The sequence below is a fragment of the Ctenocephalides felis genome, unplaced genomic scaffold (assembly GCF_003426905.1).
Source record: "Ctenocephalides felis isolate EL2017-DRISC unplaced genomic scaffold, ASM342690v1 CF-g0.4_SCAFFOLD_01170, whole genome shotgun sequence".
NCBI classification, from domain to species: domain Eukaryota; kingdom Metazoa; phylum Arthropoda; class Insecta; order Siphonaptera; family Pulicidae; genus Ctenocephalides; species Ctenocephalides felis.
This window is the reverse complement of record NW_020537324.1, coordinates 53,162,260-53,180,860: the sequence shown is the minus strand read 5'-3', so window position 1 is coordinate 53,180,860 and position 18,601 is coordinate 53,162,260. Positions and strand designations below refer to the sequence as shown.

Here is an 18,601-nt window from a genome sequence, read left to right as displayed (position 1 = left end):
AAAAAGGATATGGGTAAAACATCAGTTTTTTTTAAATATTCTGAACACAGGAATTTTTATTTTTTTGCCCTAATATAAAGTAATAAATGTACTCGTATTTTCATGCTTCTTGTTTGCATAGGTGATTTGTCTTTTTTCTGTTGTAAATTACTTAAATTATTTCTCATTTAAACGCTTAATGTTTTGAATATAGAAAAATGTACTATATATTGAATTAGTACATTTATCGAGATCATATGCCTTATTTGTAACCTTCAAAAGTGAAACAAGTGCTTTCTTTGTAACATTCTGTAATTATAATCTTGAAATCTAGAGATCATACTTTGAAATATTTGCAATATTCTTGTTAAAACTGTCAAGATCATTTATGCCAAGATTTCAATTTCCTTTTTCATCATTTCTGATTTTTTTCATTTTTCTTTCATTGTTATATATGATCCAAATATTCAAACTGAATTACATTCGCATTTAATTAATCGATACTACTCGTGCACCAAATTTTGTGAACATGCGATATATATCAATTTATGTAAATAACTGTTGCATACAAACATTATAAGCTGGCTTAGGAAATTGTGATTACAAACTGTATATTGGTTATATCACAATTAATATTATATTCATGGATACATAAGGTATTTTTTTTTTTTTTTTTTTTTTATTCATTTATTATTTTACAGCAATCAGAACAGTACTTATATTCTATGAGCTGCATTGCTTATATATATGAACTAAAAAGAATAAACTAAATAAGAATAAATAAAAATATTAACATAAGAATAGTAACTAATAATAATAGTAATATGTAATAATAGTAAATAATAAATAATATAATAATACTACAAAAAAAAATTTAAATTAACTTAACTAACATATTTTGATGATTACTCTAAAAATATAGAAATTGTTCCATTAAACAATTTGCTAGATCAGGATATTATCCATTGGTGATTTACGCTTGAAGCCTCCTGGAATGTGGCATCTCAAGCAGTTGTGCAACTATTTTATTTGGATGGGCTTCTAGTTTTTGAAAGTGGTGACAACTGAAGTTTCCTTATTACTTCCTCGATATATAAAATATTCAGATCGTCATGTATGGTCTTGTTACTGACGAACCACGGGGCATCAACTATCTGTCTGAGTATTTTTGATTGGGCACGCTGCATTAATTTATATGCGACTTGCTGGCACATCCCCATAATTCAATACCGTAAGTCCATATAGGTTTTATCACTGTTTACATAAGGTATAATAATAATTATATATTCATGGATACATAAGGCTTGCTACGTTCACTACCGATTGTCCTCTTGATACTATCTTTGAAATATATAAATAAATTCTTTCACAAAAACATATTTAACCCTACAATTTAGAAACTATTTTACCCTTGATACTAAAAAATAATTAAACAATTATTTCTATTGTAATCGTGGATTATTTTTAACGACGCGAAGGTCCGTGTGGTTCATTTTGTTTGTCGCGAAAATCTTATTTTTTTTTTTTTTTTTTTTTTTATTCAACAATATATTTACAACTGTCCTACATAGACATTAAGTAAATCTTTTGGCAATTATATGTAAAAATGACATCGATATATAAATAGTGAAAAATACACAGTTGCATTTTTCCTTTATAAGAATTAATAGTGTGACACGAGTAATTACAATCTAATTAAATCACTAAATATTTTTCTTTTAAGTCTTCGTGTTGTGTTTGTGGATAGCAGTGCGTTGGCCAACTCATTTGGGTGTTCTTCCAGTCTGTCTTTGTGGTTAACAGCGAATCTTTTAACTTCCTCGGCTACAGTGCGCATATGTGTGTCATCATGGATCAGCCAGGTGGGAGTATATTTTGGGGCGCCTAAAACGATCCTAAGAACTTTGTTCTGAAACCTTTGAATGATGTTAGCATTACTTTTAGATGTAGTACCCCAAAGTGCTATGCCATATGTCCAAATCGGCTTAAGTACAACTTTGTATACTAGTATTTTGTTGTGTACAGAAAGATGGGATCTCCTACCCATTAACCAGTATAGTTCTCGTAACTTTTCCTCAAGCTGTTGTCTTTTCTTTTTTATGTGAATTTTCCAATTCAGTTTGCGGTCTAGATGCATGCCCAGATACTTTACGTGTTCGACCTGAGGGACTTCTATTTCATTCACAGTTACAGGTGGACATGTCTCGTGTTTGAGTGTAAAAGTGATGTGGGATGATTTCTGGCTGTTGATCTCTAGCCTCCACAGTTTGTACCATTTTTCTATTGATGTTAAGTGACTTTGAAGTTGCTCTGAAGCAGTTGTGGGATTTTCATGTTTTGAAAGAATGCAAATATCGTCAGCAAATGAGGCTATGTCTGTGTCAAGTGAGGTGGGAATGTCAGCTGTAAAAATTAAGAACAAAATTGGGCCGAGAACACTGCCTTGAGGAACGCCTGATTTTATTATTTTAATAGGTGAGTTCATGTTGATAATGTTTACGTAGAAACTTCGGTTTGATAAGTATGATTTAATTAATAGAAATAGGTCATTGGGTAAAGTATTTTTTATTTTATAAAGAAGTCCTGTATGCCAAACTTTGTCAAATGCTTGTGTGGTATCTAAGAACAGAGCTGAGCAATATTTCTTTTCTTGTAGAGTTTCGTTAATCTTATGCACCAATCTATGGGTTTGTTCAATCGTTGAATGCATCTTTCTAAAACCGAACTGATGACAAGGAATTGTATTATTATTGTTCAATGTGACAAGAATTCTTTTAAGCAGCAATCTTTCAAATATTTTGGAAAGGAGGGGTAAAAGACTTATTGGTCGATATGATGTTGTATAGGATGGATCTTTGCCAGGTTTTGGAATCAAGATAATCCTAGCTCTTTTCCAAGCTTGAGGAAAAATTTGAAGTCTACATATCGAATTGTATAGAATTGTCAGAAATCTTATAGACTTTGGTGAAAGGTGTTTCAGCATTTGCATCGAGATCTTGTCGTATCCTGGTGATTTACCTGATTTGGATTTTGTTATTTCTTTCTTGACTTCTGATAGGGAGAAGCGAATTGTCGGAACTTGTGGTCCTGAAGACATGTTACGAAGCCCATAGTAAATAAACTCTTCTTCTTGAGAACTGCATTTCTGAGGCGGACATTGAAAAACTTCTTCAAAATAGTCGGCAAAGTAATTGACCTTATCCTCATGGCTTATAGCCCAGGAGTTGTCGGCTTTTTTAATTGGTACCGTTTGAGCGACTGGTTGTTTAAATTTCTTTGCGGCTTTCCAAAGTGAATAGTTAGTTTCTTTGGTAGAAGTTAAGTGTTTTAATTTCTCTTCAAAAACTTGGTTGTTAAAGTTCCGGAGCATGAGTTTTAAATCTTTGCAGGCTCTGTTAAGATTGGATTTATCTACCGGTGATCGTGTGGTTTGCCAGATTTTCCTTAGTCTTCTTTTTATTGCGATTTGCCGTTTGATTGAAGTTGGACAATTAAAAGAAAAGTTGTTTTCGATTGATGGAGTGGAGTTTTGTGCGGCGATATAGAGTGAGTCATTAAAAAAGTTCACAGCAAAATCAATATCTTTTTCAGATTTTAGTGGTAAGTTGCATTCCAGATTATTGTCCAGAATATCTCCAAATTTGCTCCAATTGGTATACTTATTTGTAAGGTGAAGGTTGAGGTTACAAATTGGTTCAGTATTGCTAAAAGATACAATTACCGGAGAGTGATCTGAAGACAAGTCCAAGCTTGAGTAGGCTTTCAAGTTTCTTTCTGGAATACCTTTGCAAATGAAGAAATCTAGTAAATCTGGTTTTTTATGCATGTCGCTTGGCCAGTAGGTAGGTTCTCCTGTCGATATTGGTGTTGAGTTGTTGGAGTTATTAAGTTGAAGAGTTCTCGTCCTCTGGGATTGCATAGTCTTGAACCCCAGTGAGTATGCTTGGCATTATAGTCCCCTGCTACTATGTATTTATTTCCAAGACCGTTGAAAAACGTTTCAAAGTCTCGTTTTAGTATCTTATGTTTAGGCGGGCAGTAGACTGATGCAATTGTAGTATTACTTTGAGGAAATTCTACAGAAATAATGGTAGCTTGCAGGAAATCATTACAGACAGGTTCCATTAGATAATGTTTGATTTTAGATTTTATTAAAATGGCTGATCCTCCGTGTGCTCTATCGTCAGGATGCCTGGTGCTGTAAGTGGTATAGAATGGAATATTAAAATAACTTCTGCTCGTAAAATGAGTTTCTGAAATTAGCATTATATCAATGTCATTGCTTAGAAGAAATTGTTTGAGCTCTTGGTGATGTTGAGCTAGACCGTTGGCGTTCCATGTGCACAATTTATATTCGAATGCCATTATTTTTATTCACTAAAAGACTTGTGATTATATTGAGCACAGTGCCCATTTGGTTCATTAACGTTTTCATCATATTTTTTAATTCATGTATGTCACTTTGTTGATTGGCTTGTTGATGGTTTGTAGGTTGTTCTGAATTGTCTTGTTGGCATGTAACATTATTATTTATTTTCTGTGAGTTTCTTGTTATTTCTGAGAAGGAGACGTTTGCACGTACGAAGGAGTGGCTCGTATTAACGGGATTTTTGAGGGGAGTCTGACTTCTTCTTAATGGTGGAAATTTACGAAGTTTTTCTTGTTGATAAATAGCACATCCTTTATAGCTTGCGGGATGGTTTCCTCCACAAAGTGCGCATTTTACGTTTTGGTTGACAGGATCTCTCCACGAACAATCTTTAGTAAAGTGTTTTCCGGCGCATTTTACACAACGCGCTGTGCGTGTACAGTAATTTTTTGTGTGCCCTAAACTCTGGCATCTTGTACATTGTGGCACTTCTTGAGTAGGTCTGTTTGCTTCTATAGAAACCTTGGTTCTGTAAAGAAAGTCAATGGAATAAATATCTTTGTTATTTTTCTGTTGTTCCAATTCTACCACAAAGATATTTATTGGGTATCCTGTGTATCTATGTTTTAAGTTGTAAATTCTTAAAACATTGTGACCCTTTTCACTTATTTCTTGTTTTAGCATTGCCACATCAGTGGTATGATGTAAATTTTTTATTACAACTTTGAAAGATCGCTGTGACTTTGTTTGATATGAATGTAGTTCAGTTCCTTTTTCTTTCAAATGTTTTAGTACGGTGTTATACGTCTGTGGGTCCTTTGTGTTTACTTTAACTTGCTGCAGTCCAGTTGTTTTGTAAGAATATTTGTCCTTGGCGTGTAATTCTAATAATTCGATGAGAGGCTTGATGTCGTCAACACCGTAGACGAAAATTGGTGGTGGATTAATTGTCTTTTCTACTGGTTCAACACTAGAAGGCGCGTATTGCAGAGTGTCATAATAATTCTTTGTGGGCACTGAGTTTAACCAGTAGTCTTTCAAGGTAACCTTTTTCGTTGTTGCTTCGTTGCAGTAATTTTCCTGTCTTCTTTTATTTGTAACGGTTGTCCATCCCTGGCCTTGATCAACATCATTCATATTTCTATTGATTGGTTCAGGAGTTGTATGTACTTCGGTGTTCTGATTGACGTTATTGTTGATGTGTTGATACGCCGTGTAATCTTTACCGGCGGTATTTATATGCACTGGGTCACTGACATTTTTAATTGTTTTTATGTTAATTTTTTCACTTGAGTAGTCACTTAGGTCCATTTCACTATCAATATTGTCATATTCCTTGTGATTCACAGTGTTCATTGCTTGCGCAATTGATTCGCCAACAGTTGAACAGCTAACCAAACTTACGTCTGGTGGTCGGCCGTTGGGTTGAGCAAACTCTCTTGATTGCATGACTCACTTTAACATATAACGCACTTATTTTAACAAGACTATAAAAAGAATAAATAAAAATGTATATGGATCTCTACACATGTATAACCGTGGATTATGGATGACTTCCAAATAAATTAATTTGCTCGAGAGCTCGCGTGACACGTCCGTTCGGGTCGAGGGCTCGACGAGAACTGTCGACGAAAATCTGGTTTGACAATTTTATGTTTTCTCGAGTTTTAAGTCATTCTGAACAATTTGGCACAAAATTGGAAAAACAGCAGATATTGACTTCTGTCCAAGTTTTCCTAAAAAAAGGGCAGCATTTATTTCAAAACCTTGCAAACTTCTTTCAATGAGTATCTAACCATTTCTTTAGAATTAACAGTTTTGGATTGAATTTTTTGGATGGTAGCAACTAATTTAAAATACTATAAAAAAATTACAATTGGAAATAGAGGTGATTCATTTTGAGCAAACATTAGTTGGAAGGTTTTTTGTAATTTAGATTTCCTAGCAGTCATTAGTTTTCTGATTATAATAATTAAAGCTATAGTTTTAAGAATAATTATTATATCTAAGATATAATGATTATTTATTCTTAATTAGCAATTTATTGAGTAAACTATTTTTGTAATAAATCTTTTGTAATTTGTAATACATAAAACTAAATAGTAGATATCAACTATTATAGTAAATTTGGACATTAAACATGCCATAAAATTTCGCTTATTCAAAATATTCTCCAAGTTCACCTTTCTTCGCCATCCAATTCTCTCGGTTCAATTCATTAGACAATAAAACATTTCTTCTTTTATTGGAAGACATATATAAGGATAATGTAATATTTTTTCTTCCATGTTTATTGATAATTTATAACAAAATCACACAATTTAAAAAAAATATAAATCAATCATTTAATTTATATAAAATACAGGAGCTTTTACACTAAACTGGCCTGATACATCAAAATTGAGTGCTTTTTGGGTAATTTTAGCATTACGTAATGCTTGAGCACGTTACAAGTTGAACTGGTATATTAAGTGAATGTTGTTCGAAAATTTTCGGTAAAACCAGATCATGTTTGAATGCAGGAATGATTTCCGCCAATTACACGATACATAAATATACATATGATATAGTTTCTAATTATCGACAACTTACCTTCAATTGCATTTTTTTCAATATTTATTGTCGTTAACCCCAAATAAATTTATTTCTTTTCTGATATTTCTCATTATAGCGCTATTTGTTAACTTGAGTGACTGCTCAAGGTTATTTATTTACAATACCAAACACTAAAATAATGATGGCTTAAAACAAATATAACTTTATACATATATTGATGTATTGTGCATACGTACACCTTGAACAGACAATAAGTTAATGATTTCATGGCGTTTATTAATACGTGCTGTTACAATAGGATTTATTTATTTAAAATCATCATAATTATGTATTTGTAAATTAAGTTTTCGTAATATATTTTTATTAACGAATCTGCAAAACGTGTTACGATCTTTTCAATATGAGAAAATGAACTCATTTTGTTAATATTATTCTTCAAGCTGGCACTGGATAATATAGAGAAATGAGAGTTGAAACTAGTATAATATTCAAGCAATTTTGATAAACAAAGTTAAAAGTTAAATTAAAAACTAAGTTTTTAACTATGATAATATTTTTGGAAAAACTATTACAGCATTCTTAGTCATTTAAAATTCTAAAACAAACTAGAAAATCTATATCACAAAGTTGTTACGGAAATAATTGCAATAAATGTCTTGAAGAAGATTTTAGAAGTTCTTAGGCGAGTACTTACCTTTTATTAATTTTTCAATCATGATGTACATTTATAAATATGAAGCCATTGAAGTATTTTGTAGGTACTACGTTTAAACCTAATGTTTTTGTATCAAATTATTATATTGGCAAATTTGGTAAAATGTACACATGTTCAAGACATTTATTGCAATTATTTCCGTAACAACTTTGTGATATAGATTTTCTAGTTTGTTTTAGAATTTTAAATGACTAAGAATGCTGTAATATTTTTTTCCAAAAATATTATCATAGTTAAAAACTTAGTTTTTAATTTAACTTTTAACTTTGCTTATATCAATTGCTTGAATATTATACTAGTTTCAATCTCATTTCTCTATATTATCCGTGTCAGCTTGAAGAATAATATAACAAAAATTGAGTATTTTCTCATATTGAACAGATCGTAACACGTTTTGCAGATTCGTTAATAAAATTGTATTCAAGTGAATGTAACATTTAGCGGAACAAGTTTTTAGGAACAGCGATGGTAGGTTCTAGTCTTTCAAATCATATGCATATAAGATAAGATTGCAGCATAACACATTTCACATAGATCGAGTAACGGGATATGACAATTTTTATAACAATTCATACAATCTACAAAAATATAAGAGGAAATAGTCAAAAATTAAGTTTTTTCAAATATTTTACTAGTCATTTTTGTATCACCTACAACAATAAAAATATTAAAGTATTAGACATATTTAGTTACCTAGAATTTTCAAATACATTTATAATTAAACAATGTTTGATACACTAGGAACATACAAGGAATCCAATAAAATCTGGTGTCAATGATGTTATAAATGAGTAGTGATAAAACTTTTCATTTGAAAACTATTTCGCTGTAAATTGTTCTTCCTTCTCGGTGAAGTTTTCATCAGTTTTAAATATTACACTTCCCAAGCTATAATTTGTGAAATGTAAATTACATATTCAACACCCAATTTTATGACGGATATGTCTGATTCGACATTCGTCTTTGAATATTAAAAATTTCATTTTTGTTTTACGATGCAATAGCATTGGCTCTCCGATCACACTGTAAATAGAAATATGAATGCCGCAAGGTTAATAATCATATCACAAATATTTGTTGACCTTCTTAACAATTGTTATAAGGAAAACCACTTCATTGCATTAATATTCAAGTTTAGACTCGAACAATATTTGTTTATTCATGTACTCCAATTTTATTATTGTATAATTTTAAACTTACATCTACACTCGACTCATCCATCTTTATACTTTTGAAATCATTTTGATACTTTAAATTATTAAAATTTAAACACATCTTATTTATACTACCCTCAATATTGAAGTGTAGAAATAGAAACATTTACATTTTACTCTATCAATTATGACTTTATAAAAATTCTTTTTTAATATTGTAATGTTGAAATTAGCAATTGCATTAGAATTTACATTCAAAATATTTTTGAATGTATTTAGTTAATATTATATATGAATAGAACAGAATTTCTATTATCTACATCTTAATGCAGTGGTTTCAACCTTTTATAATCTAATTCTATGAGGATTCAAATGATACTATAACTTAATTATCAAGCTACAAGTTAACGTGCAATATTATGTATACATGAAAATAAATATTCATTCTTTTTTTAAATATTTTTTTAACCTTTTTGGTTTATTTTTGAATACAGCAGTACGCCCTCATTGCAAGAGCATCACAGGTTGCAAACCACAGTAAATGTTTTATTTCACATAAAGTGCAATAGTTTAAAAAAATAACTAATAGTACTGTAATGTTAAATACTTTAAAATTACATTATGAAATACAAAAATGCAACATTATTGAAAGATTTTTGAGTTGTTTAAAAAAAAACTTTTATATTTATTGCTTGAGATATGTTCAGAGAGATGCCATTTGTTTGATTGATTTAGCTTTGGAATATACTTTTAAACCTACAATTTGAACGATTATTTTTCAGAATCAGCGAGTGCCGTGTTGGTGTTCGCTGCGATCATAGTGATCCGCAGCAGAGAACAGCAGCAGCAGCAGCAGTGCGGCGGAGCAGCAAAGAGGTCGGCGCGTAGCATCGAACGGTCGTAGTTTGTTAAAGAGGTGGTGAAAGTGCTAAAAGTCGAGATGAGGTCGCGCGACGCAGTTACTAGATGCCGATTGCTGCCGGCACTGCTGCTGCTGGTGTTGATCGCTTGCAGCGCACAGGCCGAGAGGCAGAAGCGCTCTGCATCGCCAATCTATGGCAACGAATTTGCGGTGCACGTGCCAAGTGGTGTGGAGGCTGCGGATGCAATTGCAGTCAAACATGGATTCGTCAACATGGGACAGGTAGGACAAAATAGTTCTTTACTTATGCTTATACATTTGAGAGATTTAGTATTTACTTATTGAATATTAGGTAAAAAAAAACTGAAAAAGTTCGCAACGATAAAATTTTGTTAGATAATCCTGAGTCTGATTTGTTCCAATATGAAATCAGTTTTAGTATTTTATGGGCCGATTCTGCCGTAAAATAGACGAATGTTATGACAAGGCTATGTCACGTGGCGTTTCTCATATAAAATGGTACTAAATACTGTCAAAATGCCATGTATGTGCTGTGCGATTAGGCGTTTTACAAATAAAATGCTACTTTATACTCACATGTTATCAAGCCACATCTTGAAGAATCAGTTATGTTAACATCATTTTTTGACATTTGTTTGTTCTAGGTTAGATTTTCTATTTAAAAAGCCAACTGCAATCACATTGGACTTTGACAGATTTAGTACGATTTTGTATGAAAACTCCTACATAACATAGCTTTCTATAACATTGGTCTATTTTACTTAGAATTGGCGCCTTAGTCTACTTGTCATTTATAGTATTTTTTTTTAAAAAAAAACAAGAAGATGGGATTTTAAAGATAGATGAACTCGTAGAAAAATAAAATTAGTATAGATTGTAATAGACATAAAATAAAATGTTGTAGGTGACTAAATGCTCTAAACTGAGCTAAGCCGATAAGAAACAAAGAAAAAAACTTATAGTAATTTAATTCGATATCATTTTCGTGTTTATTAACTTCTCGAAGAAGTTTGTTTTCGCAAAAAAATTCGATTAGCTACTTTTAAGTTTTCTAGACTTTTTAATTCATTCTAAATCGAATGAGACCAAATTGTTGTAAAGGTATAAGTGTGTTTTTGAGCCGATTTGTTACCTTGAATCTTAATTTTTATTGATTATGTTGATTATTTATAACGGAAAGTTCATGTAACTTGCTTTTACTCAAAATGCTACTCACAACTTGTTTTTTATTATTTTCCCTAGTATCTGAATTTATCATAGATAACTTTCGATTAGCATGTGTAAACGTTTGCAAATGGAGTTAGTATACAACTATCGAATTGTTAGATCTTTGCGAGCTTTGAGTGAAAGCTCAAAGCAAAGCTTAGATACAGTCTGTATATAATCTCGTACAAAATGTATCTTTCCCATCGGTTCATTCACGCAAACTTGATCGCTACTTGTTTATAGGTCAAGTAGTATGTATTTTCTGAAGAAAAATTTAACGTTTAATGTGTCAGTTTACGTTCTTCAGAAGTTTTTCTGAAATTTATTGCCACTGGTGTTTGTTTGTGACAGCTTTCTGACAATTCGCATTTGATTCTGAGTTACATCGGAAAAGTTATAATGTGTTTGAAGAAATGAATTCGTTTTAATAGAGTGATGAACGAATTGAGAAATTGATTTTAATACAGTGTTGTCTTATGGCTGCTTAGCCATTCTATGGACTGAATCTTTGTTTTACATTCAAAAAATAGGGGAGGAGAGAAGAAAATCAGTCATTCAATAAAAACAAAAAAGATAAGCAAAAATTTTCATTTTGATTTTTTTTGCAATTACTTTAACTTACCTTACCCTACGGGAAGTTAAAAAATCTGTTCAAACAAATTTTTTTGTATTCATAAAATATATCATCTTCCGTTCACAGCGGCTACAATGTTTGCATTTATATTTATGAAAATGTCATTTCAAAAGCCTAGCAACGGTCATAAATATTGATATTATTTATCTTGTCAACATTATACAATTGAGGTTTATCATCTCATGACAAAAGCCATAACTATTTGGCAGAATATCGAATAATTTGGAATGTGACTTGAAAATTATTTGGCCCATAAAAGACTAAAATCCAAGATAGTATATGATTTTCTTCAAATTCAATTAGATATCAGTTATTTAAGTTTGATATCATATACTATTAAAAGGTTATATGTAGGATATTTAATGGAACTCATTGAAAACTATTTCAGCTTTTTTTTAATTTTATTGTTTTATGTGAGAAAATCCACAAAATTTCATTCATCAGTCTTCATTTTCTGATTTTACCCGGAGTTATACGTGTACAGTTCAATATTTCAGATACTTTTTAGATTATTATGTAGGTATTTTCTATTATTCATATATAATGATATTTCAAAGTAATAGTATTTCGCCTTGATACTAAACTCCTTCTACATCCTTTAATATGTTGAATGCTGTTTTCACAAAATCGGTACGTTGTTTAATAAAGTTGCTACGCTTCGAGTTTGCACCCTAAACGTGGCGTTGCCGCAGCATTTCATTTATGTAATGACTGCAGCGACAATTCGTGAGTGAAATATCATTAAGTGAATTTCCGAAGCAAAGTGGATTCAAATTAATTTTGTTTTGCCAGCACAAAATGTACTTGCTCGGTAATGCATTCTTGCTCTACTCGCATGTCGAATACGAAACAATATTAATTAAAACTTTGTTCCAATTATAAATTAATTACTTATTCTGATTTATAATTTCATAACATATTAAAATTTATTTTTACAGATGGGTTTCAATATTTTTGTAAATCTATTATTTATATTGAATTTCTGAGTGTGAAGGATTTTCATAAGACTGTATTTTATTAAATACAATATATAAAGTTATTAAATACAATAACTCAGGCCCACAAAAAAGTTGTACGCAGCATATTTTTTTCAAATGTAGTTTTTACCGCTAAACACGAATCTAAACTCAAAATTGAGGGATCAAATGGCAACTAATTTGAAGTTCACAATAAGCAGAATAGTTGTATCATTGCTTTATCGAATCGGAATAAATAATATTTAAACTAATTAGAATAGAAATTTTTTATGTCAGTTTTGATTTTATGTTATTACCATATGGATAGTAAGAAGTTATCACATCATCATTATTGATAAACTAGTAATTTCGAAGAAAAACATTTCTGCTTTGACTTGAGAGATCTTGTAATCTCTAATCTAATTAATCGCAATTCCCAAAATATTTACATTTCTAATATGCATCAACCAATGCTTCGCGTAATTTGTTTTGTAAATATTGATCGAAATCATAAACTTGTAATTATCGCTCTATGATGACGTATAAATAAAATTTTGCGCATTGTTTTAAAATAACATGTCATTGCGTTGTGGTTACATGGACTAAATAGACATTAATTATAAAACAATTTCATAATTTAGAGCTATAACTATGTATTTAGTGATATTTCAATAAATGTATGTATATCATTGTTATCGTTTTTATTATTAATACTATTATTTTAATTATTATTTATTCATTCATTTATTCTATTTCTTTTCTTTAATTTCCTTTATTCTATTTTTTTTCTTTTTGATTTTGATTTTCAATACCATAACTTTTAACTTATAGATTGTATTGTAATCTGATTGTTAAAATTAACAGAAATAAAAAAAAAAAAAAATATCATTGTTATGCAGAATGACATGAATGATGTAGTATTTAAATTTTAAAGGCAATTATTTTGAATTTAATTTTATATTTATTTATTTAACGATGAGTAATGTTTACTTATCATAAAACTATTAAATGATACCTTGTGCCACCAACACAATTAATGATACAGATGCACGAAAGAAATATTTCCGATGACGTTAGCAATATTTATTTCAAATCGATGGAGATATAACTATAAAAGCTTAACTTTTTTAAAATATCTTTTTATAATTAGTTTCTTAGTAGATATGCCACTAATTTCAAATCAATATTATTTTTTTAAGTCTCTGCTCAATGTCAGAAATAAACAGATTGCAAAATAAAGTTAAATAAATAAAAAAATAAGAGTTAAAAATTCCAAATGAGCTGCAATATAACAATTGCCAAGATATGAATCGTCTTTTATAATTTAATTTAGCGCCTTGAGCTCAGAAATTTGGCTGACTATTTTGGCTAATAATTTCCAAAGAAAAGATCACCTTAGTAATAAGAAATAATTAAGTTACAATTTCTTCAAAATATAAGCAATAAAAAGAACAATAGTTTTACAAAACAGTATTTATATTAATTTCATTCTGTTTTATTAGCCGCTATGAGTAGATTAGGTTATAGTTTGGCATAGCATGTTTGCCAATATTGGGGCGATCTCTACATTTGAGGTAAAAGTTGCCAGTGAGCTTTTTTATTTGACCGATTACAGTTGGTACGTCAGTCTGATCATATATGTATTTTGTAAAGTAATAGCGTCTTGTCAGTAGGCCCCTTGATTTGTTGAGTACTAGTCGTAAAGCTTTGTTTTGTACAGTCTGTAGTCTTCGTCGGTTGGTCTTTGTTGTCATATTTTTATCAGTATGTATGTATGGCACAATCTTATACTACTTTTAAAATAATGGCTTTACATTATACTAATAAATAATAGTAATTACTTAATTATAATAATAGGAATAGTAAGAAGTGCAATACTCTAGGTAAATAGAGGATTTTATATTAAATAAAAATTGTTCAATGATTTTTTTTCTTAATTTTGAACAGTAATCTGAGCTTAACAAGTTCTATGAGCTGTTACTTGATTACAAGTTCTATGATGCTGCAACTTTTTCTTCTGCGCTGCTTTTAGATGGCAACTCCACACGGGCTAATCTATCTATATTTGATAGCTGTTAATTATTATTATTAGAATTTATCTAACAGTAACTATTATACAATTTGATGTCTCAATGCCCGGTAAGGGCTATTTTCACTTTGAAACATATTTTGATCTATATCCCAAGTGAAAGTTGATTCAACTACTGCTTGATATGTTCTTGGTATTTTGTTTAATAAATTTAAATTCAATTGCATATTTAAATGGCTAATTCAGTATCATCTTATGTTCACTATATGAAACATGTTATCTACGAAAAATCTGTTTCAGAAAATATGTTATTAGATATGGCCCCTATAGTAGGTCAATCTGAACTTTGATGGCACCCGATGTGGTTACCAGTTTGGAAAAGTTACGACGCGAAAGTTACGTCCTAGTAAGTCATGCGAGTGTACTATCGCATATGCGATATTGTAATATTAGTTTCATGGTAGAAGCTGCATACGTTTACCCCGAGTAACGTATTCCAGTTATGCGAGACTTGGGGAATATGAGGCATGATTCACATCAGATTCCTCATACTCGACTAATATATCATTTTCTATTTAATATAAAATAATATTGAGATAAAAGACAATTGATATAAATTTATTGCTTTAAGAAAATACAATAAACAAATAATAGTTTTGTTCAGAATTATTTCATTATCTTGCAAAATTTCTAAGTATTTTGTCGCCAGAGCGGCGGCATCCGAGTGGGAAGGGTTTAAAGTGGGCGCGCTCGTCGGTAAGCGGCTAGAGCGAAAGGATCTGGATTAGCGCATGATTAGAGGCTCCGGATTCGATACTTGCTTCGAGCAGCCTGATGTAAGGCAGTAGTGATATCGGATTTTACTTTGAAAAATAGATAGTAGTTTTTCCCAAGTGAAAATAGCATATTTGGTCTATTACAGAAATTGTAATAATAAAATTCATCACACTGAGATGAGACAGCTGTCTGGGTTTCCATATGTAAAACCGATGTAGAATTATGTCAAATCAGCACAACAAACAGCTTATAAGACTCTGAGGTTCTGATTGCTGTTCGAACAACATAAATAATTATATATTAAAAGGAGCTGTTGAATTAATTTTGTTTGGAAATAAAAAATGCTATACTATTATGAATAGTACTAAGACGTTATTGCTTATTACTTTTTTTCACCATATACTTTACATCTGTCCTTAGTGATCATCTACAAGGTAGATAGAGATTATAATAACTAAGTGATAATAATTAGAAGTAACACTGGTTATTGAAAATATAATTGAGTAAGAGTTTCCTATATAGAGAATAAAAAAGTGGATATTAAATAAATTTCTTTTACGTAAGAATTCTAGCTGATGAGTTTTTTCAGTCTTCTTGGAAAGTTAACATTCAAAAGATTTCAAGCTAGTTGATTGGTATGATAATTTGGTTTTTCTTTGTGTCTGCTTGCAAACCATATTGTGTGCATTTTGGTATTCTGATCAAAATCTTTGAAATCTTTGTATTATGATATTAGTTTTTCTAGCGCAGCCCTAAAACTGGTGTCGTTGCAGTTTATTGTAGATTGTTAACCCTCCGTCGGTCGGATATTTTTTCACCTTCGAACGGTCGGAAAGGTCTGGCTGGGCCACCTTTCATTTTACATGCATTTATATGGGATAAATGAGTTTTTCGTGTCTTATATATTAACGATTATTAGTAGTAAATATTTATAGTTTTGATTTTTTCTTTTTCTTTTCTGTTTTATATCAATGAAAAACAATATTTATTCTTTTTCGGCGCCTTTGAAATGAATGTGAAATTCAAATGAAAACGAAATGAGGTGCGTCGCCTCTGAAATGAGCTGTAAAACTCAAAGTGAAAATATAATTCCACTACAGGTTTGCCAAAAAAAAATTTCGAACGCAGTACGGGTAGAAAAATTGTTGATAATGTGTGCATTACTCATCCGATTTTCAGTGTTTGCGATTACCAATAAGTTTGGTAGGTTTTCAAGGAACTCTCGTCATGAAAATACTAACACTCATGTTACAACACATAGCAAAGAATATATACAACGCAGTTTGAATAGAAAATATCACGAAAAAAGACAAAATACTGGTTTACATATATCAAAAAGCGTACATTTCATACAAAATGTATGGGTGGTCTAGGCAGACCTTTCCGACCGTTCGAAGTATAAAAAAGTTAATATCCTTATAATTATCCTTCTGTATATTTTTTCGTACTGATTTTTTCATTGATCGACAGCTAATGAAATTTTAGGAAAAGTCAAGACATTTCAAGTCGATAGGATTACTAGAAGTATTTTTTTTTTAATTGAAGTCGAAAAAAGTCTGGCCAGACCACGCCGACCGACGGAGGGTTAAATTAGATCACATTCACGAAAATAGTCAAAACATGCATAGAATATATTATAAAATTAGTAGATACAAATATTAAGTTTTTTTTAACTCATATTTAACATCAATCAGAACTTTCGTCTTATGAATTGTTGGGCCTACGTCGTATTTTTAGATGGCGGCAACCCCAATGGTTATTATTAGGGTTTATCTAATAGGGCTAATATATTATTCATTTTGATGTATCAATGCCTAGGAAGAGGTATTTTGAAAACGTATTCAGAAATTGGAATCAAATATTAGCATGATTTGAAGTTAGTAGAAAGTATAATATCGCTTTTCTATTCTCTGAAATTATAAATCTAAATCTTGAGGTTATCACTTTGTTGCTCGAAATTCTTTATATTTTTTTGAGTGTTTTTAAAGTTGACGCTTCAGTAATGCTAGATGAATACAATTCACTTGCAAATTGCGTTTTATCACCTAAAATTAGATTCACTTACAAAGTTGCCACGTTTCCCATATTTATCAAACCGCGTAAACTGATATCAATTGCGTTTTACGATAACCAACGTAGCTTGTGCATCTGAATAGAGATCAAACGTCCTGATTAGTCTGATATGTGTGCATCGTCGTTAGAGATGTCAGATTCAGAAATGGAACCGAACTAATAGCGCAGAAAGACAACACAAATGCTATTCAGCCGGGAAACTTTGATGTTTGATTTGCATATAAGCCGCTGTTGTGCGACTAGATAAAACTTTATGGAGCCGGCAAGCGACAAGTCGTCGCATTATTTGTGTGGGTCACAACTTGGAACGTGTATTGTCTCGCGCTTCGCTTCCGTGTTTCGTCTCATTGAGTTTGCTAAGAAAAATTAAATTAATACCGATGAGTTGAATGCACATTAAGCAAGTGCATTTTGGAATTACACGGAATTGTTTATAATTCTAGAGAGTTAGTTCATGATTAAAAATTAAAGATTAAAGATTATTGAATTAGCAGTAACTCTAGTAAACTTGATACGAATTATATTTAACAACTAGCTGTAGCCGTTCACGCTTTTCCTTGATTTAGTTTAAATTAAAAAGTTGAACAAAGATGTGTATTTGTTACATTTAGTTTAACGTCACTGCTATCTGTTCAACAATTTACCTATTCAACAATTTGTCTACGAATTTAACTATAAACTTGTTAATCAATCTACCATTTTACCGACTTACGACTCTACCTGTCAACCTATTTACCTATCAACCCGTTTCACATGTCTACCAATTTACTTGTTAACCTGTTTATCCGTCTTGTTATTTGTCTATCTACCATTTTACATATTCTCCAAATTACCTGACCACCAGCTATCCAACAAATTACCTTTTCAACAATTTACTTGTCTACCAATTCACCTGTCTATCAATTTACCTGTTTACCAGCTTACCTATCGATCTGTTTATCAATCTACCATTTTACCGGCCTACAATTTTATCTCACATCCTGTTCTACCAATTAAGCTGTCATTCTGTTTATTTATCTACACATTTGTCTATCTACCAGTTCTTCTCTCTACCATTTTACATATCATCCAATTTACCTGTCCACCAGTTTACCTTTATAAATTCTCTAATTCACCTTATTTATTTATGCATTATAAACAAATTAAGCTCAAATGATTCTACGTTTTAGTTAGAAAACGTTTGTATGTGAAAAACAAATGGCTGTTTTTAGGATCTTCCCGGCAATTATTCGATTTTTCTCGCCGTAAGAACCATCCTTGGACTTCAACG

General features: G+C 31.0%; 1 protein-coding gene across 1 annotated transcript in view; it reads left to right on the top strand.

Annotated features, from left to right (window-relative positions):
* Positions 1 to 9,559: 9,559 nt before the first annotated feature.
* LOC113366380 (furin-like protease 2) overlaps positions 9,560 to 18,601 on the top strand; it is a 197,640-nt gene continuing 188,598 nt past the window's right edge. The window contains exon 1 of the mRNA XM_026607980.1: positions 9,560 to 9,917. Within this exon, the coding sequence (XP_026463765.1) occupies positions 9,714 to 9,917 (204 nt within the window). The 5' untranslated portion in view covers positions 9,560 to 9,713. The remainder of the gene's footprint in view (positions 9,918 to 18,601) is intronic.